General features: G+C 58.3%; 3 protein-coding genes across 12 annotated transcripts in view; 1 reads left to right on the forward strand and 2 right to left on the reverse strand.

Annotated features, from left to right (window-relative positions):
- Positions 1 to 22: 22 nt before the first annotated feature.
- C14H19orf38 (chromosome 14 C19orf38 homolog) lies at positions 23 to 19041 on the reverse strand. Of its 3 annotated transcripts, XM_046637993.1 has the most exons (8): positions 16505 to 17723; positions 11019 to 11264; positions 9679 to 9984; positions 7794 to 7886; positions 7085 to 7112; positions 6336 to 6379; positions 5131 to 5168; positions 23 to 1833 (listed from the first exon to the last, which is right to left on the reverse strand). In XM_046637993.1, exons 2-8 carry the CDS (start codon positions 11047 to 11049, stop codon positions 1684 to 1686), a joined length of 690 nt encoding a protein of 229 aa, XP_046493949.1. In that variant the 5' UTR covers positions 11050 to 11264; positions 16505 to 17723; the 3' UTR covers positions 23 to 1683. The 3 variants fall into 3 exon arrangements, with proteins under 3 accessions (XP_046493949.1, XP_046493948.1, XP_046493946.1); XM_046637992.1 differs by lacking the exons at positions 23 to 1833; positions 5131 to 5168; positions 16505 to 17723 and adding an exon at positions 18909 to 19041 and having other exon boundaries at positions 5175 to 6379; XM_046637990.1 differs by lacking the exons at positions 23 to 1833; positions 5131 to 5168 and having other exon boundaries at positions 5175 to 6379; positions 16505 to 17735.
- TMED1 (transmembrane p24 trafficking protein 1) lies at positions 17970 to 20197 on the forward strand. Of its 2 annotated transcripts, none has more exons than XM_046637994.1 (4): positions 17970 to 18255; positions 18920 to 19017; positions 19159 to 19342; positions 19979 to 20197. In XM_046637994.1, exons 1-4 carry the CDS (start codon positions 18073 to 18075, stop codon positions 20195 to 20197), a joined length of 684 nt encoding a protein of 227 aa, XP_046493950.1. In that variant the 5' UTR covers positions 17970 to 18072. The 2 variants fall into 2 exon arrangements, with proteins under 2 accessions (XP_046493950.1, XP_046493951.1); XM_046637995.1 differs by lacking the exon at positions 17970 to 18255 and adding an exon at positions 18607 to 18841.
- A 664-nt stretch (positions 20198 to 20861) lies between these two features.
- Positions 20862 to 23001, reverse strand: part of DNM2 (dynamin 2) — a 79259-nt gene continuing 77119 nt past the window's right edge. For 4 of the 7 annotated variants that reach the window (XM_046637988.1, XM_046637984.1, XM_046637987.1 and 1 more), the window contains 2 exons: positions 22593 to 22844; positions 21386 to 22052 (listed from right to left, as the gene is read on the reverse strand). In XM_046637988.1, the coding sequence (XP_046493944.1) occupies positions 21983 to 22052; positions 22593 to 22844 (322 nt within the window). In that variant the 3' untranslated portion in view covers positions 21386 to 21982. Of the gene's footprint in view, positions 20993 to 21385; positions 22053 to 22592; positions 22845 to 23001 lie in introns of those variants that run through there. The other 3 variants (XM_046637986.1, XM_046637985.1, XM_046637989.1) reach the window with 2 other exon arrangements.

Genomic DNA, 23001 nt, shown 5'->3' on the forward strand with positions numbered 1-23001 from the left:
CGCCGCTTTGTGAGGTGGCGCCGCCGCCCGGGAAGAGCGAGGGCGGAAGCGTACGTCAGGGGGCGGAGCTCCGCCGCGCGGACACGCCCCTCGGCCCGGGCCCCGCCCCCAGGCCCGCTCGGCTCGAACCGCTGCGCTTCGTAAGGTGGTGCGGCTGCGGGGTTCGGAGACCGCGGGGCGAGAGCCCGCGTCAGGGGGCGGAGCTAGGCCGCGAAGACACGCCCTGGACCCCGCCCCGCGCCAACGGACGCGCTTCGTGAGGTGGCTCCCGGGCCCGGGAACCGCTGAAGCGCGCCGGCTCCGACACGCCCCCGAGGCCGGGCTCCGCCCCCTGGCCCCGCCCGGCTTTGTGAGGCGGCACGCGGAGGGGCGGGGCCCAGCCGCGGCGAGGCCCCGCCCCCATTCCGGTCCTGCTCCCTCCCATTGGGCCTCGCTTTGTGAGGCACCTCACTCTCCGGGAGGGCCGGAGAGAGGGGCGGGGCCAGGAGCTAGGGACACGCCCCCAGTCGGTGGCCACGCCCCCAGGCCGCAGGGCTGGGAGCGCAGTTTGCGGTGGGTCTCCGCCTCTTGCGGGGCGTGAGCCCCCTCGGAAAGCCCCCTCCCCCGCGCTGACCGCGCCTTCTCTCTTCGGCGTCATCTCTGTCCCCTTCCCGCAGTGCCCTCCTCCTGCACCCTCGGCCTTCACTGTCTCCCCCACGGAACATTCTTGGGCCCCTCCCTCTGGTCCCCTGGCTTAGCCCCTTCCCTCCCCCAGTCACTCTCCCTTCCCCCGAAGATGGCTGGCCAGTGAACCCAGCAGCAAGGCCGAGTCCCCCTTTGCATCCAGACACACACACATCTTCCCTCCAAGTCCCCCTCCACTGCTCCAGGCCCCATTCCCTTTGCGGGGACGCAAAGAGGCTTGCGGCCACTTTCCGTCTTGCCCACCTCCTGCCCTCCCCTGGACCTCCTCATTTTCTACTCCTCCCCGGGTCCCTCTGCGCCCCCATCCTCATCTTTCCACCTCCTGTACCCACCAATGCAGGGACTTTAGCAGAGTCCGGGTGGCGCTGCCCCCCTCCCCACACCCCGACGGCCCTCCCCATACACCACCCTGGCTGCGGGCAATGGAGGGGTGCTCCCCTCGCCCCCAGGCATCCAGCGATTGGCCCCCGAGGTCCCGGGCTTGAAGGATTACAGTCCACAGAGGCCTTGGGAACAGCTCAACACGTGTTTTAGTTAATAACTTAGGCAGACCAGCAGGGCAGACACACAGGACACACCCCCAGGTACCCCATGCTCCAAAAACCCAGTCGGGTTGGCCAAGTCAGATGTGGGGGCGGGGTGGGGTGGCAGGGTGGAGGGAGTGGGGGGGGGCGGGATGGAGGTGGGGGGCGGTGGAGGGGATGGATATGTGTCCTTCCCTCGTCGTCTGAGAAATGGGGAATCCAAAAAGATTTCCTGCTTTCTGTCCAGCCTCCAGGCCAATGCCGGCGCCCCGGCTCCCACTCCTGCTCCTCTGTGAGGTAGGTCCCAAGGCCAGGGGTCCCCTTCATCTCCTCTGTTCAATTCCCTGAGAAAGAGGCAGACGGAGCCCCCCAAAGTAGGTGGAGGGACCTCGGGTGCGGCGCACCGGCCAGCTGAAGGGAGATGGCTGAACGGGGGGCGCACAGATGTAAAGAGACGGAGCCCCGATCCTCGGCCTCACTGGCAGCCCCGGAAGGTGCTGAATTCTCGGGGCTCCGGCGAGGATGACGTGGAAGAGGGCCTGTTCCGGGACTCAGAGTGGCCAGGCGTCACAGCAGAGCCTGGGCGAGCATCCACGGTGGCTGCATCTTCTTCTGAAGTCATTTTCTTTGTTTGTGGAAGAAAAATAGAGAGCGGGCTGATTTGGGGTTTCAGGATCTAGGGTTTCCCCGTGTCGTGGCCTGAGACTCCCCCAGGCCATCAGATCTCATCTCACCCCCCACACACAGGCACCCACAGCTTCAGGTCCCTGATCCTGTCTTCTGTCCTCATGCCTCCCTCGCTGCTGAACAGGGGACCAGACACCCTGGGTTCAAATCTCAGCTCCACCTCATCCTAGTGGTGTGACCTCAGTCGATGACTTAACTCCTCTGTGCCTCAGTTTCCCCTTTTGCACCATGGAGAGAAAGTTAGTACCTCTCTCCTGGGGTTGCTAGGAAGCATGAAGGAATTAGATAAAGAGCCAAGTGTTAAGTGAACAAAGCGATCACTACCATCTCCTTCTCCTCTCCCACTCCCTCTAAACCTTCCTCAAAAGTCCACCCCCACCTCCGCCGTGGAGCCTCTGGCCCTGAATGCCAAGCCAGAAGTGATGAACTTGATAACACTGAACTCGGCTGATGAGAGCAGCCTGGGGTTCCACTCCCAGTCCCGCCCGCCCCTCCCCAGCTGGGCAAGCCCAGTGAGACCCATAACCAGCTTCAGTGTCCTTGTTCGTTAAAACAAACAGTCAAGTCCACCTCATAGGGTGTCATAAAGTGACTAGCAGACCTTCAGTGCAATAGCACAGTACAGCTGCTTCGTTTCTGTTGTCTCAGCCTACAGCACAGCTTTCTGATGCTTCAAAAAGAAACTGGAATTGAAAGCAGGGACCCCAACAGATACATGCATCCCCGTATTCAGAGCAGCATGACTCACAATAGCCAAAACGAGGAAGCAACCCAAGTGTGCACCAGCAGACAACTATGGTCCAGACATACAGTGGAATATTACGCGGCCTTAGAAAGGACTGAAATTCTGACACGTGTTACAACACGGATGAACCTTGAAGACATTATGCTGAGTGAAAGAAGTCAGTCACAAAAGGATCAAAGTTGTATGGAACAGAATAGACAAACTCATAGAGACAGGAAGGAGAAGGTGGGTCCAGGGGCTGGAGGGGAGGGGGAGTTGGTGTTCGTGGGGACAGAGCTTCAGTTTGGGAAGATGAGAAAGTTCTGGAGACAGATGGTGGGGATGGTTGCACAGTGATGGGAATGTACTTAATGCTACAGAAATGGACACTTAAAAATGGCTCAAATGGTCAATTTTATGTATATTTCCCCACGAGAAAAAAGGAAACTAGAAAAGATGACTAGAATTTACTGTTAAGGAAAAGAAACGCTGTGCGTAACCGTGTGGCCGGCACGCTAGCACGTGTGTTCAAGGCTGAGGATAGAGACGTGCTGTTTTCACCGTGCTGGCATTTTCGAGAAGCTCCCAGGTGGTGGGGAGACCAGTGGGTGGAGAGGGCTTAGTAATCAAAGAAAACTTTACTGTATATACATTTTGACATATGGATGTATTTCATCTTCAAAAAAATTTTAATTAAAAACATATTTTTAAAGTCACCAAGACTAATACTGAGAAATGTTATTTCTCTCCTTGCTGTTCTGATTTCCATTGTTTCATGCTTTAAAAAAAAAGGAAAAATAGCCAGACTGGTGCCTTGAGCAGTGTGGCTTCTCAGAGAAAGTTTTAGAATTTGCCCTGCCTGCCGGGTTTTTCTTGACAGCTCAGGGTTTGTTCCCGGAGCTGAGCCCTCAGAAGGCTGAGCAGGCGGGACCGAGCCCCTTCGCTCCCACCTTCTGCGGCCCAGCTCCTGGGGGCCGATCTGAACGTCCCTGCTCCCCCGCCGGACTCCACACTCACGGCTCCATCCGCTCCTGCGCATCCCCGGGGAGGTGGCCCGTCACCCGTCCCTCCGAGCCGGCCCATTCCCAGGCCTCTGCCACGCCGCCTCTTTCTCCCCCCGCCCACTCATCCAACCCAAAGTCAGCGCATCGTTTCCCACCCGCTGAATCCACCCGACCTGCATCCGGGGTTTCCTCCAGCTCCGCTGCCGACTCGCTGGACCAAACCACCCTCCGCTGCGCGCGCCTGGACCAGCGCTGTCGCCTCCGCCGGGGTCCCCCGGCTCCACGCCTCCCACGGTCTATCCTCCCCGAAGCCGCCAGAGGGCGCCCGGGAGCACCTGACTCGCGTCACAGCCTCCTCGGCTCCCAACCCTCCTGGCTCCCACCTCCTCTGGGGTAAAAGGCAAAGTTCTCCGCGGGGCCCCCTTGATTCCTCCCCCTGTTCCACCCCAGCTCTACTGGGCCGGGCCAAGAACGTGTCCTGGTTCTGGATCAACCCTCCGCAGCCACCTCTGGGACATCCTGGATCTCCCATCTAGGTGACAAGCGAGCGTCCCGGTCCCTCCCACCCGGGCTGGCATCGTCTGTCTCCTGCACAGAAATCACAAGCTCTGAGGAAGGAGGGGCCGCGTCTGGTTCTGTGCCAGACCCCCAGAGAGGGGCTGGTGAACCGGTCCCACCCTCCCCTGGCCCCCCATCATGGTGCCCCGAGCCGACTCCACCCCAGGCTCCCTGATGGCAGTCCCGAAGCATCCACGTGTCCAAATGGGACCTCTGAGGCCATCGTGAGGGAGGCCACCTGCACCGCAGACCGATACCCTCCTCTCCGTGGAGAGGAGCTGGCTGGTCAGTTCCTTGATCCGTGGTCTCCAGGGGTCACATATCTCCAATTTAGTAAAAAAAATTATAATAAAGTACAAACCCCAAGTCCACCCCACGATGCGGCTGTGCAGCGGAGTCCCAGAGACCCAGGTTCACATCCCAGCCGGGACACCGTGTGATCGGGGGAGCAGCACCCCTTGCCGAGGGGTGGGGATGTGGTGAGACCCCGCCCCCCAAAAGGGAAATGCACAACTGGGACATTCCAGCGGAAGTCCTTGAAACTGAACACCACAGTAGGCTTTTCTTTCTACCAGGAGGGGACCACAGTGTGCATCAGACTGTCACAAGTCTCCATGACCCCAAAGAAGCCACCAGGTTGCCCTGAATCCCCTGGTACCATTCTGGGGGGCTGGCCTGAGTACAAAGCCGGCGCTGACCCCGACAGCAAGCACCCCCGGGGGGCCTGCCCCTTGCCACACGAAGGCCTGGACAGCGTGGCCACCTGCGACCCCCGGGGACTTGTCAGAGCCACCTCTCAGCTCGCAAACCATCCCTGCTCAGTGATTCCGGGCTTTTCCAGGGCCCCGAAGTTCAGAGACAACAGGTCGACCCAGCCGGGGGTGGTCCGCGCCCTCCCGTGGTAAGGACAGTCGGCAGAAAACCAGGACCGAGAAACGGAACGACTCACCGACGAGATGGCAAACAGGGAGTTATCAAAGGACATGTCTGCAACAGAGAGAGAGGTCAGTTTAAACTCCCTGCTCACCGCCCGCGCCGGCCCCGCTCCCGAGCCCACGGGCCGCGGGTCCCCCGTCGGGAAGGGCATGGGGTCCATCTCCCAGCGTCCTCTTTGCTCCTTCCAGCCCGATCTGCAGGGAGCACCTTGCACCGCTGCAAACGGAACCGTGTACCTCTTCCCCTCAGAGCCCTTCTTCAGGGGCCCCTCGCTGCCCACCGGAAAATGGGTGCCTTGTCCCAACTCCAGTTTCTGGAACACCCCTCAGCTCCTCCCCCGCCCCAGGCTCTCCCCGAGTCGCCCACTCTTCACCCAGCCCCTCCCTGCTCCTCCCACAAGTCTCTGCTTAAACATCACTTCCTCTGGGGACCACCCTCCCAGCCCCAGACAGGGTCCGGCCCCCCCCCCATCAGCTGTTTCCCTACTGGAATACGGGGCTTGGCGGCAGAGAGCGCCTCTGTCCTGGTCATCACGAGAACTCCCCCTGCCCTCAGCTCTTAGCACATAGTTGGTGCTCAATAAATGTGTGAGCCAGCAAAAGAAGTACAGAGAATGGAGCTCCTCCGCTTGGGGTCCCTTCGCGAGCATCGCACATCCCCGACTGGCTGCCTCCCTCTCGCCCCCTGGTGGAAGCCTGCAGAACGACACGCTCGGGACCACAAGTGGGGCCCCATCTAGGGCGGAGCCCGGGGGACCAGACAGGCGCGGTCTGTGCCCCGTGGAACGGACCATCCAGCGGTGGAGGCGAGTATGACGTATACAGCAGGCAACGATAACTTCAGTGTGTTTCTACGGGGGGGTACGGAGATGCCAGGGTGCTGGGGACCTGTGGCTAGAAAGCGCAGAGCCTGCCTAGGGAGTCAGGGAAGGCTTCCCGGAGGAGGTGGCCTTTAGCCTGAGGCTGGAGGGAGGAAGAATGTTCTAGGCAGAGAGCAGAAGGAGTGAAAGGCCCGAGGATGAGGCAAAGAGAGAAGGCGAGAGGTCAAACCTGGGGGCGAGGGAGGAGGGGAGAGAGCAAGGGGAGGACGGGGTGATCTTGACCCTCGGGGAAGTGAGCGGCCCCAGAAGAGGTTCGGTAGCCAGAAATGAGACCCCATACGGTTCTGAGGTGGTGACCCTGCCCCGGCGGGGGACCACAGCCCCGAGGAGACACAGACCTGTGGTGTCGAAGTTCATCTGGGCCCAGCAGGACTCTCGCTCTCTGCAAAGGGATGGGAGGAGAGTGACGGCCCGCCCACTGCCCGATCCCGGGGAGCCCTGGCCCTCAACTTGGCCTTGACCCCCCGCCCACCCTCGCGTCCCCCCTGAACCCCCTCAGATGGAAATTCTCTCGCAGGAGCCCCACAGCCAGCTCAAGTCCGTCCCCAGGGCTGCTGCGGGCTCTCTGCCACCAGACAGCGGGGTGTCCACCCCTCTCTCAGAGGGAGAAACTGAGGCTGGAGCCAGCTGGGACATCCTGATGCCCAGGAACCAGGGCCACCGCCTGCAGGCTGCAAGGTGGGCCCGGCACAGCCCCCGGGGACGCCACTCGCCTCCTGCCACCATGGATTTCTGGAGTCATTACGATCATTTGGGGCAGCTGGTGGTCAAGGGACGTGGGGAGGGCTCGGCCACCTGCTCCCTGTGTGATGGCCTGAGCCTCGGTCTCCTAGTCTGTCAAATGGAGCTATTTAGGGTGTCTATTCCCAGGCCCGCTGCGAGGATAACGGGAGCCCCGGCCGCAGAGTCCCCCGCATACCATAGGCGTCTCATAAATGGCATCTGTCCCTCTTGAGCGGCCCTCCCACCAGCGCCCGCCTGTCCTGGGACCAGGTGGCCCTGTCTGGAACAGCCTTCAGGAAGCTCCTGCGCCGGGCCTCTTTCTCTCCCCAAAACACCCTGGGAGGGGCCCCAAGGCCCGGCTCACCTTTTCTTCTGCAATTTTTTGACTTTAACTGGGAACAAAAAATAAATAAGCATTTGTTAGATTTTGGCCCTGGTTGCAAAGAAGCCCAGAAACCACCACCTGCCCCCCACCTCCCCCCCACTTCCTCCCCCCCACCTCCTCCCCCCCGATGCTGGAAACTTCTCCCGCTCAACAGGGAGCCTGAAAAAACATTTCCCCCGACTGCATGAGCGATGGGTGTTGCTAAGACCTCTGAATAAGGCGGTGCATGTAAAGTTGTTTTAAAAAAATCTATTAATAAATTATATAAGTATTATATTAATTGTATAATTAATTAGTTATATTAATTTCAGGGCGTGGGTGAGGCCGATAGGGAGTTGGTGTTTCAGTCTGGGGAGATGAGAAAGTTCTGGAGGTGGATGGTGGGGAGGGTGGCGCAGCCACGTGGCTGAGCTGAATGCCGCTGAGCGGCCGCTCAGAAAGGGCTCAAATGGTCAATTTTATGTGGTGTAGATTTTATCACAGTAAAAAGTGTCTATCTCCATTTCTGCTGCCCACCACCCTCATCGCGCTTCTGGAGGGTTCTTCCTTACTAAGTTTTGGAGTAAGCCCTTCCCAAAGGATGCGCCTCCGTGTTCCTAAGGCACGGGTGTGAGTGTGAGGGCATTTGCACACCCCAGGGGTTGCACACTGGCAGACCGTGGGCCATGCTTTCTCTGCCTGCTGTTACCTTTCCGGACCACCACGGCCAGGGTCACCAGCCCAGCGAGGAGGAGGAGGGCTCCAGCCAGGCTCAAGGAGAGCACCAGGATCCTAGTGGACCCTAGAGAAAAGTGGGGAGACAGAGAGTCAGCAGGTCATGGAGTTGGGGGGGACACCTGTCGTTCCTCCAGCCCTCCCCCCGTACCTCCAACCATTTGGCTTCAGTGTAGCTGGACCCTGGGGCTCTAGCAAACCTTGTGTCTGGCCGGTTAGCATAGTCCCTCCCCCTAGCCATTGTGATTGGTTCAGGGATGGGCATACGGCCCTAGCTGAGCCAATGAGAGCTAATTCTGGGACTTTGGTTAGACCACTGGGAACAGAGTTTTACTCCTCTGGGCAGCATTACAAAGCTGGAAGGATATCCATCTGAAGCTGCTGGGCATGATTTTGACACCGTGAGTGGGGAGGCCTGCCTGAGAATAAGACACAGAAAAAAGCAGAGCTGAGAGGTAGTAAATGATTCCTGACATCTTTGAGCACCTGGATCCAGCCATGCCTGAAGCCAGTGCTGTCAATTAACTTCAATTCAGTGAACCAAGAAATCCCCTTTTGTTGCTGAAGCCAGCTGGAGTCAAGTTTTCAGTTCCTTGCAGCCTGAAGAGTCCCGCTGGTTTCAGCCTGGGCACCTGGAGGTCAGATGACATCCATGCCCAGCCACAAAGTGGACTCTGAGGCCCACACAGAGGTCAGCCAGAGGAGCGTAAAGCCTCACTCTACAGTTTACTTCTCTGCCAAAGACCCGGCTGCCCCCTCCTGGAGAGCGAGGGGTCTCCCAGGGGAGCTGGGAGGAGGCGCCCTGACCCCAGTGGAGGTGAGCCCGGCGGGGACACAGACGCACACTGTATTCTCACAGTGTTAGTACTTGTTCATTCATTCACTGGGGCCAGGACGGCTGTTGTCGCCTCCCCCCTCTGAGACCACAGGACCCAGGTGGGAGAAGAGGCCCTTTGACGGTGGAGCTCAAGGACACAGAGACAGTTCTGTCATCATCACCTGGGGGCCTCTGCTGCTGGCAAAGCACTCTTTGCAGCTGGAAAATTCTGATGGATGGGGACACAGAGATCCTCGGCGCCAGCTCCCTGCCCTCGTCTTCCCTGTTTTCCTCCTTGCTCACTATTCCTCACTATTCCAACGGCTGTTGGGGGCACCTCCGTGTTGCTCAAACACTCTGGGCGGGCTCAGCCTCAGGGCCTTTGCACAGCCTGCTGCCTCTGCCCAGAACACTCCTCCCCAGACCCCAGGTGCCTGGCTCCTCGTCATTCAGGTCTTGGCTCTAAGAGAGGCCTTCCCTGGCCACGCTCCTCTGTCTGTAAAATGACTCCCTTCGCCAGGCCATGTTTCATCCCTGCCACTCTCCTTGTCCCCTGATGGCAGACTGAATATGTCTCGGACTCCTCGTTATCGTCTGAGCCCATCTCCCCGGAATGTCCGCTGTGGGAGGGCAGGGACATCATTGTCTGTTTCATTTGCTGCGGAATCTGCGGTGCCAAGGACTGTGCCCAGTGCCCACGAATGTTCTGTGGCCAGGAGGGGAGGGTGCAGCCATGGCGAGGTTTAATGCCTGATTTTGGAGGCCCATGGAAGCCCAGCTCTGCCACCTGCCAGCTGTGTGACTTTAGCAGGTCCCTTCATCCCTTGTGCCTCAGTCTCCCCACTCACAAAATGGGGACACTTGCTGTACCCATCACACTGGATGACCGTGACGATTAAACAAGGAAAGATGAGGACGTCCTGGCCAGTTGGAAGCCTGGCTTGTCCTGTGACGACTTCCAGGCGGGAGGAACAGCACGTGCAAAGGCTCGGCGGTGAGAAAATGGGGCCCGGGGCAGCGGGGCCCCCTGGGAGGGCCTTACCTGGGGGGATGTCCACGGTGTCGCTGTGCTCCGACAGCTGGGGCCGCATGTGTTCGCCGAGCACGCCATACTGGCAGTTGAAGGGTCCCCCAGAAGGGTCCCTGCTGCCGCCACTCAGGTTGAAGGTGACCTTGAACTGGTCCGCGGGGGCCTGCAGGAGCTGGACCACATGCTCCCCTTGATACAACGTGAAATTGGCCCCTGGGTAGCCCTCGGGGGCCTTGCACTCGATGTAGATGGGGTCCTCTTGGCTGCTGGGATGTGGGGACACCAGCAGAATGGTCGGCGCTGGGATCGCCAAGGAGCCTGTGAGATGCGATAAGGGAGGCCAGGTGGCTGGGTGTTTAGAGCGGAGGCTGACCTGGCTGTGCAGCCTCGGGCAAGTAGCTCACCCTCTCTGGGCCTTGGCTTTTATGTACCCCTGGAGGCTAGTGATCCCTACCCCACTGAGATGCTGAGAGGATGGAGTGCCTGGCACCAGGTGAGGGGTCGCTGCGGACGAGTCACTCTAGGATCATCACAGTGGTTATTACACAGCAATGCAATGACCCTCATTATTTCAGTCCACAGCACTGACTACAGGCCAGGTCCTGTTTTAGGTGCTGAGGATGGAGCAGTGAACGAGACAGACAGACAGACACGCCTGCCTCGGGGAGTGGACGCTCTCGAGGAGACGAGGAGTGCTGTGCTGCGCCGCAGACACAGTGATGGGAAGGCTGTGCTGGGTGGCGTGTCCTGAGGAGGTGAGAGAGGCAGAGTGGGGGACAGCGTGCCAGGCAGAGGGAACAGCATGGGCAAAGGCCCAGAGGATGGTGGGGTGTTCAAGGAGGCCGGGGTGGCTGCAGGGAGGAGCGGGGGCGGGGGGGAAAGGGGAGGAGGGGAGAGCAGAGGGGGTCTGTCTTGTTTCCCAGGCCGGGATGAGGAATTTGGGGCTCGGGGTACAGCTTCCTGCAGGAGGGACCAGCGGCCCCCGCGCTCCGGGGCACAGTGTCTGGTGCAGGCGAGGGTCCTCCAGCCTTCCTGGTCCAGACCCCACCTCGCCTCCAGCAGATCGTCCTGCGGCCCCAGCCCCAGAGGCCAAGTAGTGCTGAGTCACAGGGCGTGGGCCCCGCTGTCACCTGCACGGTGGCAGTTCTGATGCCCTTGACCCGGGGGTGACAAGGAGCTGGAGCGGAGACAGCCGGGCTCCTTGGGCCTGTCCGAGGCCCTGGGGCGAGTGGGTCAGGGCTCCCTCCTCCAGGCCCCAGGCCGGCAGCCCCGCGCTGGTTTCTGCCCCCAGAGCGGAGGCCAGGTGGGGGGAGTGGGGAGGGGGCCGGGGGTTCCAGGGGGTGACAGCTCACCGGCTGCAAAGAGCAGGACGGTCCAGGGCATCTCTCCTCCAGAGTGTGGCCAGGCGACCTGGCTGAGGCCAGCTCCTCCTGGGCCAGAGCAGCGAAAGCAGAACTGGGGCGGATTCAAGGGTTTCCTCACTGGCAGGAAGTTGCACACACACACTTGGGCATCGACAGGGACACTCTGCTGTCCCCACCCCTTCCACGGCCGCACGACAGATCCTGGCGCCTCTCTGCGGCTTGGTGGCCACGGCTCTGCAGATGGGACGGAAAAAGGGGCCAGATGGTCGGGGGGGGGGGCATTTATTGCCTCCTGGGCATGAGGAAGAGTAAGGACTGTGGGCTGTTTGAGACGCTCATGCCCACGACACTAACCACGGCCCACCCAGGGCCAAAGTTGAAACTTGTGGGGTGGAGGTGCTTGGGCATGGTGTTTACGGCTTGGCCTCTGTGACCTCAGGCAAGACATGGTCCTTCGTTAAGCCTCAGCTTGCTGCTCTGTAGAATGGGGCTAAGAGTAGCAGATATTACATCCAAAGGACTCATGAAGTGCAATGCTTAGTGGGGAATGAACGCTCCCAATGTGAAGCCACAGGGAGGAAAAGCTTCAGGTTCCAAGAGAAAAGCTCCTTTCAACCTCGGGGCCTTTGCACATGCTGTCTCCCCTGCCCGGGGCACAATGCTATCAACCTGGTCAAACCCCACTTCTCATTCGGGTCTCAGCTTAAATATCACTTCCAGGAAATCTTTCCAGATCCCTCTGGACTTAGAGAAATCCCCTTGCTGAATTCTCCCCTGGTGCCTTGTCCCTTGCTTGTATTGCAATTAGCATGCTTGTCTTTTCAAGGAATTTGTCCATTTCATCACAGCTCTTGAGCTTATTGGTATAAAGCTGTTTGTGTCCCCTTGCTAGCCTTTTAATGTCTGTAGGATTCGTAGTGATGTCCCCTCTTTCGTGCCTTGTAATAATAATTTGTGTTTCTTCTCTTTTTCTCTTGATGATTCTTGCTAGGCGTTAATCAGCTTTATTAATCTTTTCAAAGTACCAACTTTTGGCTTTGTTGTTTTTCTCTATTCTCTGTTTTCTATTTCTTTGCTTTTGGCTCTCATCTTTATTTTTTTCTTTCTTCTAGTCACCTTGCATTTCATTGGCTCCTCTTTTCCTACCGTCTTAATGTGGAAGCTTAGATCATTGAGTCTAAACCTTTATCTTCTAATATAAGCATTTAAAACCATACATTTCCCTCTAAGAACTGCTTTACCTGCACCCCACACGTTCTGATATATTGTGCTTCACAATCATTAAATTAGAAACATTTTCTTATTTCCCCTGTGAATTTTTTCTATGACTCATAGAAGATTTAGAAGTGTATCACTTAATTTCTAAACATTTGGGCTTTTTTTTAAACATTTTATTTTATTTATTTATTTACTTACTTTTTCTCCCAAAGCCCCCCCGGTACATAGTTGTGTATATTTAGTTGTGGGTCCTTCTAGTTGTGGCCTGTGGGACGCTGCCCCAGCGTGGCCTGATGAGTGGTGCCATGTCCACGCCCAGGACCCGAACCGGCGAAACCCTGGGCCGCCAAAGTGGGGCGCATGAACTTAACCACTTGGCCATGGGGCCGGCCCCCATATTTGGGCTTTTGTGATAGCTTACTATTCATGGTTTTTAATTTAATTCCTTTGTGGTCAGAGAATACTGGCGTGTATTCTCTGAACACAAAGGAATTAAAACGCCATATAATTTCAATCCCTTAAAATGTATTGGTACTTTTTGTATGGCCCAGCGTGTCTGGGTCCACATTCTCTGAACACGTGAAATGAAAGTACACTCTTCAGCTTGTTGGTACAAATCCAGTAAATATGAACTCGATAAGTCAAGGTTGTTCACAGAACATGCTGGAATTTATTGAATTCATCCAGCTCGTCCTCTAGGAAGGGATGGGGTCTGTCTGGTCCCCTGCAGCTTCCCATTGCCCACCACTGAGCTTGGCACACAGCGAACCATAAATATTTCTTTTTAATTTTTTTAAATTGAGGTCACATTGGTTTATAACATTATAAATTTCAGGTGTAAATTTCAGGTGTATATCATATTCCGACTTCCATATAGACTGCACTGTGTTCACCACTGAGAGCCTAGTTGTCACCGTCACTGTACATATGTGCCCTTTTACCTCTTTTGCCTTCCCCATCCCTTTCCCATAAATATTTGTCGAGGGTCTGACTTGAAGGCTGAGAAGCACACATTGGGTCTATTTTTTTTTTTTTGAGGAAGATCAGCCCTGAGCTAACATCTGCCAATCCTCCTCTTTTTGCTGAGGAAGACTGGCCCTGAGCTAACATCTGTGCCCATCTTCCTCTACTGTATATGTGGGATGCCTGCCACAGCATGACTTGATGAGCGGTGCCATGCCCGCACCCAGGATCCGAACCGGCGAACCCTGGGCCGGCAAAGCAGAACATGCGCACTTAACGGCTGCGCCACCAGGCCGGCCCTGCTCCAGGTCTATTTTTGTAGCTCTGTCTTGCATGTGTAGGAGACATACTCCTGGATTATTTATTCCACTGACTGTTTACTGATGTCACCAGGAGCCCAGAACAGTGCTGGGTGTCAGGGACGCCGTGATGCATGAGGCAGCTCCCTTCCTCCAGGACTCCAGAGTTTGGTGTGCGAGTCAGACAAGCAGCCGAGAGTCCAGCTGGTGAAGCGCTACGATGGAGGCAGCCACCGAGGCGGCTCTGAACCAGCTTCAGCAGCTTCCAGGAAGGCTTCCTGGAGGAGGTGGTATTTGACTCTAAAAGCCTGAGAAGGAGATTCTGGGCATTCTAGCCAGAGGAATAATATGTGTGAAGGGCCTTGGATGTATGTGAGGACTTCGTCCTGGGAGCATCTAAAATGGGGCAGGAATCCATAACCTGGAATTTCGGATTCAGAAAAACAGCCACACAGACCTGTACCGGTCAGCTATCACCGAGACGCACCCTTAAGAGGCACGATGAGGAGTCAGTGGCAGGGGGAAGGGAACTCAACAAGGGGTGGGGACTCCCTGGGGTCCAGGAGCCAGTCTGCAAACTCCCCATGGTTGTTCGAAGCCCATGCTGCTGTGAGGCCAACGCTACAAAGGGAAGGGGGACCCCACATGATGTGGCCTGTGCTGAGCGCTCCCCACCCCATCTCCCTTTGCCCCTGGAACCCTCGGAGTGCCTCTGACCTCAGGGCACTGTTCTCTCTGCTGGCCTCCTCTCCCTTCTACTTCGAGTCTCAGCTACCATGCCACCTCCTCAGGAAGCCCTCCCTGATTTCGCCCGGGCAAACCGAGCCACCCCCCTGCCACCTAGCATTTACTTCTTAGTGCCTACAGCTTCCTGAAATCCTCTTAGTGCTGACCTTGCTTGTGTCTGGTCTGGCTCCCACACTGAGATGACAGCTCCACGAGGACGTGGACAGTGTCTGTTTTATTCACAGTGTCAGTAAACATTTCTTGAATACTTGGAGAGTGTGTTTGTTTACTGGAGAGAAACAAGAATCACCCATTCAGAATCCAGACTTCAGCGAAAGTGGCGGAGTCTGTAACTCCAAGGGCTTGTCCCTCCAAGGAAAAATTGACAAATCGAGCAAAAATGGTCAGAATCAACTTTATCGGAACTCAATAAAACAGCCAAAGGGTTATGCCAGCCAAGCGAATGCTGAGTTGAGAAGAAGGCAACTTGAACACGGCAGGAAAGGTTCGCCGCGTTCTCCCCGCTCTTCCCTCGTCTCCATCCAGCAGGGCGGATGGAGGTCTGTGCTCCCAGGATGGGGCCCTGGTCCCCGGCTGCTGAGGGAGCAGAGCGACCCTCATTCTCACAGGATTGTGTTCCTCTGTCCTGATGTGTCTGGGGGCTGCTGCAGGACTGTTTGAGACGCCCATCTGTTGAACTCAGAATGCGTTCCTGCCAAACACCGTAAGGCACAGGAGGAACCCACAGTTGCCTGGGACAAAAGATGGCAACTGCGGACAACGACAGACGTGGCAAAAGCTGGAAGAAAAAGTTTCTCTGGGTAGTTAGGGCATTCAAAAGCACCCATATATACTGGGGAGTTTAGAATGCAATATGCATGTCGAGGGCAGGACAAATGCTCAGAGGAGGCCCGAGGAGACCCTAAGCTTTCATCTCTGGCTGATTTCCAGGCTTGGTGCAAACAGGAAGCGAAAGCTATGGCAGAGTTGTAAACGCCCGGGCGAAGCATTGAAGAAACACTGGCTTAGCTCTGTAGAGAGCATAAGAGGATCTTCTTTCTTCTTTTATTCTTTTTTTAATTATATGAGTTGCCCTTTCTTTTATGCTTTTTTTTTTGGCTGAGGAAGATTGGCCCTAAGCTAACATCTGTTGCCAATCTTCCTCCTTTTTTTTTTTCTCCCCAAAGCCCCAGTGCATAGTTGTATATCCTAGTTGTAGGTCATTCTAGTTTTTCTATGTGGGACGCCACCACAGCATAGCCTGACGAGTGGTGCGTAGGTGTGGGCCCAGGATCCGAACTGGTGAACCCCAGGCCACCAAAGCAGATTGTACAAACTTAACCCCTTGGCCACAGGACCAGCATGAGGGGATTTTCACTGTTCCTCGTTGCTTTCTTCCTTTTTTCTCTCCCTAATATATAAATAACTCATAACTCAACAACAAAAAGACAAACAACCCAATTTTAAAATGGGCAAAAGACTTGAATAGACCAAAGAAGACACACAAATAGGCAGGAAGCACATGAAAAGATACTCAACATCAGGGAAATGGAAACCAAAACCACAATGAGATGCCATTTCACACTCCTCAGGATGGCAATAATAAGAAATACAATGGAAACTAACAAGCGCTGATGAGGATGTGGAGAAAGTGGAACCCTCATACGCGGTTGGTGGGAATGTAAAATGGTGCAGCCACTGTGGCAAAGATTGGCAATTCCTCAAGAAATTAAGCATAGAATTATCATGACCCAGCAACTTCCTTCCCACGCACAGAAACAGAAGACCCAGAAGCAGACACTCACACAAATACAGTCATGAGCCGCATAACAACGATTCGGTCAAAGACGGACCTCATCTATAGGGACTGTGATCCCATTAAGATGAGTATCTTGTAGCCTGGGTGTGTCGGAGGCTGGACCGTCTAGGTTTGTGTAAGGGCACTCTATGATGCTTGCACAAGGACAAACTGCCTAGCGACTCATATCTCCGAATGTATCTGTCACTAAGCGATGCATAACTGTACACATACACACGTGTTCTTAGCAGCACGATTCACAACTGCCCAAAGGTGGAAACGACCCAAATGTCCATCAACAGGTGAATGCATAAAATGTGGTCTATCCATCCAAGGGAGTACTATTCAGCCATAAAAAGGAACTGCATGCTGATAGATGCCAAGGTGATGAAACTCGAAACATCATGCTAAGGGAAAGAAGTCAGACACGATGGTCACATCTCCATTTATACAAAATATTCAGAACCTACCGGATTTACTAATCCACAGAGGCAGACTGGCGGTGGCCAGAATCTGGGGTGAGCGGGACTGAGGAATCACTGCTTAACGGGCGCAGGGTTTCCTTTGGGGCGGGATGAAAATGTTTTGGAAGTGGTGGTTGCACACCCTCGTGAATGTACTAAACGCGCCGAGTTGTCCACTTAACCGTGGTTAATTTCACGCCACGTGACTTTCACCTCATTAAAAAAAAAAAGAATCACCCTTTCTCCTCGGCTACTTCAAAACGTCGGAGGAGAAACACCTGGAGAGAAAGGCAGTACGGGCACGACCTCACACAAACGCTGACATTACGAAGTGGTGCTGTTTGCCCAAGTTCTCGGGCCGCGGGAAAGAGCTGACAGCCACCAGCTGTGTTTGAAGAGTCACTGTCACCAGCTGCCAGCTCCTCCCCGGCCTATCTTTAAAGACTCAACATTTCCGTCTAAATATTTCTTCTTGCGTTTACATGGAATCACCAGGTAGAGCCCATTCCTCCAGACTTCTTTGCCTGTCTGTCCGCTTCCCCGAGGGAGGTCGCCTCCGAACCATCTAAGCACCTGCGGGAGAGGTTAACTGGGGGGCGACGAACCTGGACCCTAACACATGATATTCACTGAGCGCCCGCGACGTGCCAAGCACTGAACCAGCATCCTCTCATTTAGTCTTCACAGCAGCCCGATGAGGTGGGTCTAGCATCACCCCCATTTTACAGATGAGAACATCGAGGCCGGCAGGGTGACTGCGAGTAAAGGGCGGGGCGAGGCCACGTGGCTCCCAGGCCCACACTCTCCGCGCCTCGCTTCTCTGCGGACTCTGAGCACCTGGGCTGTGGTGTTCCTCACCCTGGACCGCTCCGATCACTCTGTTTACCCGCCGGCCCCCGAGTTTGAGACCCTTGCGTGAAGGGTGGGCCACGCCCCTCTGCGGACTCACTATGGGCCAGGCCTCGTCTCACTCAGTGCTCACCATCCCCAATTTACAGACGAGGAAGCACATAAATGATGGTGCTAAAGCGCAAAAGCAATGAGGCGTCGAGCTCGAATCTGGGACCACGTTGATATGAAAGGGTCTCCACCCCGCCCCACCTGAGCCTTTTTATAGGCCGGCCCTACGGGTCGCGCGCAGGCCCATGCCCAGCCGCTATTTTGGATCTGCTCCATCCACACTGCATCGCCCAACGGTCGTCGCGCGCGGCGTACTCTGGGAAAAACCGTAGAGAGGCGCCTTAAAAAGACCCGGCCGCTTCCACCTTAGTTATCTTAACTTTTGCCTGAGAAGAATGTACCACCATGGTGCTTATTTTTGTCATTTTCCCCCACCAGCGGTTGAGACCAGAAGTGGACATCTGTCAGAAAGACTTCCCTAGAAGGTTGAGTGTTTTTAGGCACATCAGGCATTCATTCGGGCAGCTAGACTCTCAGGGGGTCCTTCACTCTTAGCTCTGCTGGTTTCGCACGACGGGCAGAAGCTGCTGCCAATGAGCCCCGCCGAGTAGCAGAGGGGGCAGGGCTAGCCCTTAAAGGAGCCGCGACCCGTTAGCAGACCGAGGGTGACCCGGATGATGGCGGCCGGCGCGGCCCTAGCCTTAGCCCTGTGGCTACTACTGCCGCCAGCGGGGGTGGGAGGGGCAGGGCCCCCGCCGATCCAGGACGGCGAGTTCACGTTCCTGCTGCCTGCGGGGAGGAAGCAGTGTTTCTACCAGTCCGCGCCGGCCAACGCCAGCCTCGAGACCGAGTACCAGGTAGAGGGTCGCGGGCCCGGGAGCGAGCGGGGCCACGGAGAGGGGGCGTGGCCACGCGGCCGAAGCGAGGCGGGCACTCAAGAGGGAAAGGGGAGGAGCCCGTGCGTAGGAGCGCGGGGGCGGAGCCAGGGGAGCGCGACGGAGGGGGCGGGGCCAGCGCGTGGGAGCGGAAGGGGTGGGAGCAGTGGAAAAAGGCGGGTCTAGAGGGAGGCCGCCCGAGGGGGCGGGGCCACCGGAAGGAGAGGGAGTCTCCAGAGTGGAGGCATCTCGCGCGTGGGCGTGGCCAAAGAAACGGGGTTGCGTGGATTGTGGGAGTTGGTGGGCGTGTCCAGGACGCGCCCCGAAAGGGCGTGGCCAATATGACGCTTTCCAGGGGGTGGGGCTAAGGGAAGAAGGCGGGGCCTCTTTTGCCTTACTTTGGGCGTGGCCAAGTCAGGGCGTGGCCAGGTAAACGTCGATCAAGGACTTCGGACGGGGACGTGGCCAGATGAAAGAGCCGATCCCGAAGCTGTCTTATCAATGGGCACGCGGCCGAGGCGAGGGGCGCGGCCAGAGGGACCGGTTGGGGCAGGACTGGGTTCCAGGGGTAGGTGTCAGGCTCAGGTAGGCCCCGAGTCCCGCCCTTGTTCTACCGTAGCCCTCCGCCCTCTTACCTGCCCCCCAGGTGATCGGAGGAGCCGGGCTGGACGTGGATTTCACGCTGGAGAGCCCTCAGGGCGTGCTGCTGGTCAGCGAGTCCCGCAAGGCAGACGGGGTGCACACGTGAGTTCAGTCCGCTGCCTGCCCTGCTCAGTTACAGCCCTGCCCCGCCCCAGCGGCCTCGGGTTACCGCCCTGCCTGCCTCGCCAAGTCCGCCTGGCTGGCCGCTCATGGTCACGTCTGTGTGTCTGTCTGCCTGCCCAGGGTGGAGCCCACGGAGGCCGGGGACTACAGGCTGTGCTTTGACAACTCCTTCAGCACCATCTCGGAGAAGCTGGTGTTCTTCGAGCTCATCTTTGACAGCCTGCAGGACGATGAGGAGGTGGAGGGCTGGGCAGAGGCCGTGGAGCCCGAGGAGATGCTGGACGTCAAGATGGAGGACATCAAGGTGCGCCAGGCACAGCCGGGGCCACTCCTTCCAGATGGCTGGCATTGGGCAGCAGTGTGCCCCTGCCCTGCCACCTTGACTTGGGTCCCCCTTGGCCTGACCCAGCCTCCCCTACATATTGGTGCTCCCAACTTAATTCGAACAGTAGCAGCCCCCAGTTAAAATTACAGCACATTTCTAGGTGTAAACCTTGTTTCAAGGGCTTAAATAACTCCCTAAATCTCCATAACCACCCTATAGGTAGTGTGCTCTAATTATTCTCCATTTACAGTTGGGGAAACTGAGGCACAGGATGCCTAAGTAACTCTCCAAAGTCCACACAGCCAGCAACTGGCAGAGCCAATATTTGAACCCAGACAGTCTTGCTTCAGCAGCTGCTACTTATTAACCACTAGTAAATACATTCCTTATACTTATTTAAGCATTCAATTCTCACAGCAATTCTGAGGCCCAGAGAGGTTAACTAACTTGCTCACAGTCTCACAGCCAGGGAGTGGCAGAGTGAGGATTTAGACTCAGGCAGGCTGGTCACAGAGTCCGTGTTCCCAGCTGTCTCTGCCCCGTCCCCCCAAACACGAACTCTCACCCCATCCCGCAGGACGGAGCCCTGACCCTCCTTCTCTCTCTGCCCCCTAGGAGTCCATCGAGACCATGAGGACCCGGCTGGAGCGCAGCATCCAGATGCTGACGCTGCTGCGGGCCTTCGAGGCGCGTGACCGCAACCTGCAGGAGGGCAACCTGGAGCGGGTCAACTTCTGGTCGGCCGTGAACGTGGCCGTGCTGCTGCTGGTGGCCGTGCTGCAGGTCTGCACGCTCAAGCGCTTCTTCCAGGACAAGCGCCCTGTGCCTACGTAGCCCCCGCCCCGGAAGGACGACCAGGAGACAGGAGGGGAGCGGGTGCACGCGTGTGAGATTTGGGGTCCCTTCCCCAAATTAGTCTCCCAAGGGCCAGGAGGCTCTGTGGTCTGGGCGTGGAGGGGGCCCCCTGGCAGGCCTGGCCCTCCGGGAGGGGGCTCAGCGGCTGCGTCTGTGTTCCTGGAGATGGTGCGTGGGGGCTCCGCCGCGTTGGAATGGACCCCGTGGATCTGCCAGCCCTGCCCCTGTCCCCTCCTGAATGTGCCTTACCCCGAGTCTTCAAGGGGCACCAGCCCTGCTCGGTGCGGGACAGGCCCAGGAGGCAAACGCCCTTCCCCTACCGGCCCTGGCTGCCTCTGGGCCCCGCACCTTCCTTCCTCTCTGGTGGCTGCTGCCTGGGCGCCTGCTCGTGCCAGGGGCTGGCAAGAAGATGCGGCCGAAGTGTTCTCGCCAGGATGGTTGCTTTATTCACAGGAAGGGCCCGGGTCCCTCGGCCCAGCGGAGGGCAAACTGGGTGTGAGGTCAGACCACCTGGCCCTCCCACCCTCCAGCAGGGGCCCCAGACAGGGCTGAGGGGTGGCCGGCCAAAACCTGCACAGGGCTCACGGAACAGAGGGCGGTCTGGCCTGGGCACCGGAGTCAATAAATTATGGTAAAAAAATCCCAGAGCTTGGTGACTGGGGCTCAGGGACACCAGCCGGGACAGCCCTGTCCCCAGGGGGCAGCCAAGCAGGCGGGAGGGGTCTCCACGAAGCTCAGAAGAAAGGTCGGGCAGGAGCCGATGGAGGTGGTCGCCTGGGCACAAGAGAAAAATCAGAAAGCCAACTTCAACTGTGTCCCCAGCTGGGCCAGAAGGCCTGGGCCCCCGAGAGGGCAGAAGGGGACCGGGGGCAAGTCCTCAGGACTGCGGGGGTGGGGAGGGGGCCTGCCGGCCAGCACAGTGTCCGGGGCACGGCCAGGCCTGTGTATGTGGGGGCAGTGGGGGCGCAGGGAGGACCTGCCCCCACTAAGGGAAGGAAGTGGCCTCCCCTCTAGAGCATGGTTCCCTCCAGAGGCAGCAGAGCCCCCATGAGTGAGGGGTGGGGACCACGTGGGAGGGACAGGGCCCTCCGCAGAGGCCTGCTGGGGGCCGGTGCGCAGCCCACGCCCTCAGTCTGAACGCAACACAAAAGGCCCAGCAGCCGCCGCCAGAAGCTTCTTCCCTTTATTTTAGTTTATTAATAGGACAGAGTACAGGCACTTACAGTGGTCAAACCGAGCGAGGGGTGAGCGAGGAGGTCTGCTCAGCGAGGCCGCCTGGGGCCCACCCCACGGGGAGCCCAGAGGCCCCACCCACTCAGCCCTGAGCCCATGAAGCCCTGGGGACCGGGAGGAGGGGCTGAAGGAGGGGAGAGCGAGGACGGCCAGGGCCGAGGGTCGCGGCCCTGGCAAAGGCACCTCCGGCAGCCAGGGCCAGGCTGTGCTCGGCCCAGGAAGGAATATGTACAACTCAGGCAGGGCCGGCGCCACCGTGGGAAGACCGGGCACAGGCACCCCGGGTGCCCAGGGTCAGAGGCCTGGTCTACGCGGGCTCTCCCGGCTGGAGAAGCGGCCCACCCCAGCCCGGTCCTTGTTCAGGATGGCCCTCGGGGGCCGCTCCCTCGGCTACCCGGGCCCCCCTCCCGCAAAGTGCAACGCCCTGCTCCCGGCCCCGCCCGGTGCCGTCCAGCTGCGGGGAGCTGCAGGGAGCCTGGTCCTGGGGGCGCCCAGACCACCGAAGCTCCTGCCCGAGCGCACGCCCATGGCCTAGTCGAGCAGTGATGGCTCGGCGGGGCGGATAATGGTGGGCCGGCTGGGCGCAGCCGGGGGTCTTCTGCTGCAGAGAGAATACAGACACACGGGGAGGGGAGAGCGAGTGAGGCCGAAGCAGGGCAGGCCGAGCACCCAGGCCCCCAGCCCGCCCCAGGGTGCCCCCAGTGCTGGATGCTCCGAAGCCTGCGGGGGCCAGGAGGGAGGCTGCCAAGCCCAGGCGTTGGCCCCCGTGGTCACTTGCTTGCTCCGCGACCCTGAGCAAGTCCCCCGCCCGCTGTGACCTCAGGTTCCTCGGGGGAGAAATGCGGAGAAGAGCCCGGCCCGCAGGGCGGGGTGAGGTGGGGCAGGGGGAGCCATGGCTGAGCATGTGTGTCCTCAGGAAGGAACAAGGGTCAAAACCAGGAGAAGGGGCCCCGTGTGAGGGGTCCCGAGCTGTGGAGGGGCCACCTGCTCAGGCAGAGGACACCCCGACTCCGCTGCTCTGTGAGTTTGGGCAGGTGACTTGGCCTCTCTGGGCCTCAGTTTCCCCACCAGCCCACTGGGGATGCGGTGGCAGGGTGCAGGCTGCTGGCTCTGGAGGCAGGCGGTGGGGGGCCAGGCTTACCTGGGCACTCCTGGGGGGATGCCGGGTGGGATCCGCGCCGGCCGAGACGGGATCTGAGGTGGGGCCGAGAAGGGGTCATTGTTGGCGAACACGCTCTGGGGGCCTGGTCGGGACGGGATGGGGGGCGCCGAAAAGGAGGCTGCTGCGCCCACGGGCACGGGGATGAGGGGGGGCCCCGGGGTGGGGCCCCTCACTGCGGGGGGCCGGCCCGGGGGGTGCATGCTGGACACGGGTCGGCGCTGTGGAGTGGGGCTGTGGAGGAAGGAGACAGTGTGAGCTAGCCGCGGGGGCCTCCTCTGTGACGCGGGCTGGCATCCTCCGTCCCTCCAGACCTACTAAGTGACGGCCCTGCTCCCACCCAAAACCTGAGCCAGGGCCCGGCACCTGTCCCATGTCCCTCTGCCCTCGC

The sequence above is a fragment of the Equus quagga genome, chromosome 14 (assembly GCF_021613505.1).
Source record: "Equus quagga isolate Etosha38 chromosome 14, UCLA_HA_Equagga_1.0, whole genome shotgun sequence".
In the NCBI taxonomy this organism is placed as follows: domain Eukaryota; kingdom Metazoa; phylum Chordata; class Mammalia; order Perissodactyla; family Equidae; genus Equus; species Equus quagga.

Bases quoted from the DNA above. Each gene is read 5' to 3' on its own strand.
- C14H19orf38 (XM_046637992.1), bottom strand. From the start codon at position 11,049: ATGCCCTGGACCGTCCTGCTCTTTGCAGCCG. The intron at 9,985-11,018 runs GTGAGCTGTCAC...CGCATCTCACAG, and splicing joins CGTCCTGCTCTTTGCAGCCG to GCTCCTTGGCGATCCCAGCG. The intron at 7,887-9,678 runs GTAAGGCCCTCC...ACTTTTCTCTAG, and splicing joins CACCGTGGACATCCCCCCAG to GGTCCACTAGGATCCTGGTG.
- TMED1 (XM_046637994.1), top strand. From the start codon at position 18,073: ATGATGGCGGCCGGCGCGGCCCTAGCCTTAGCCCTGTGGCTACTACTG. The intron at 18,256-18,919 runs GTAGAGGGTCGC...CCTGCCCCCCAG, and splicing joins GCCTCGAGACCGAGTACCAG to GTGATCGGAGGAGCCGGGCT. The intron at 19,343-19,978 runs GTGCGCCAGGCA...TCTGCCCCCTAG, and splicing joins TCAAGATGGAGGACATCAAG to GAGTCCATCGAGACCATGAG.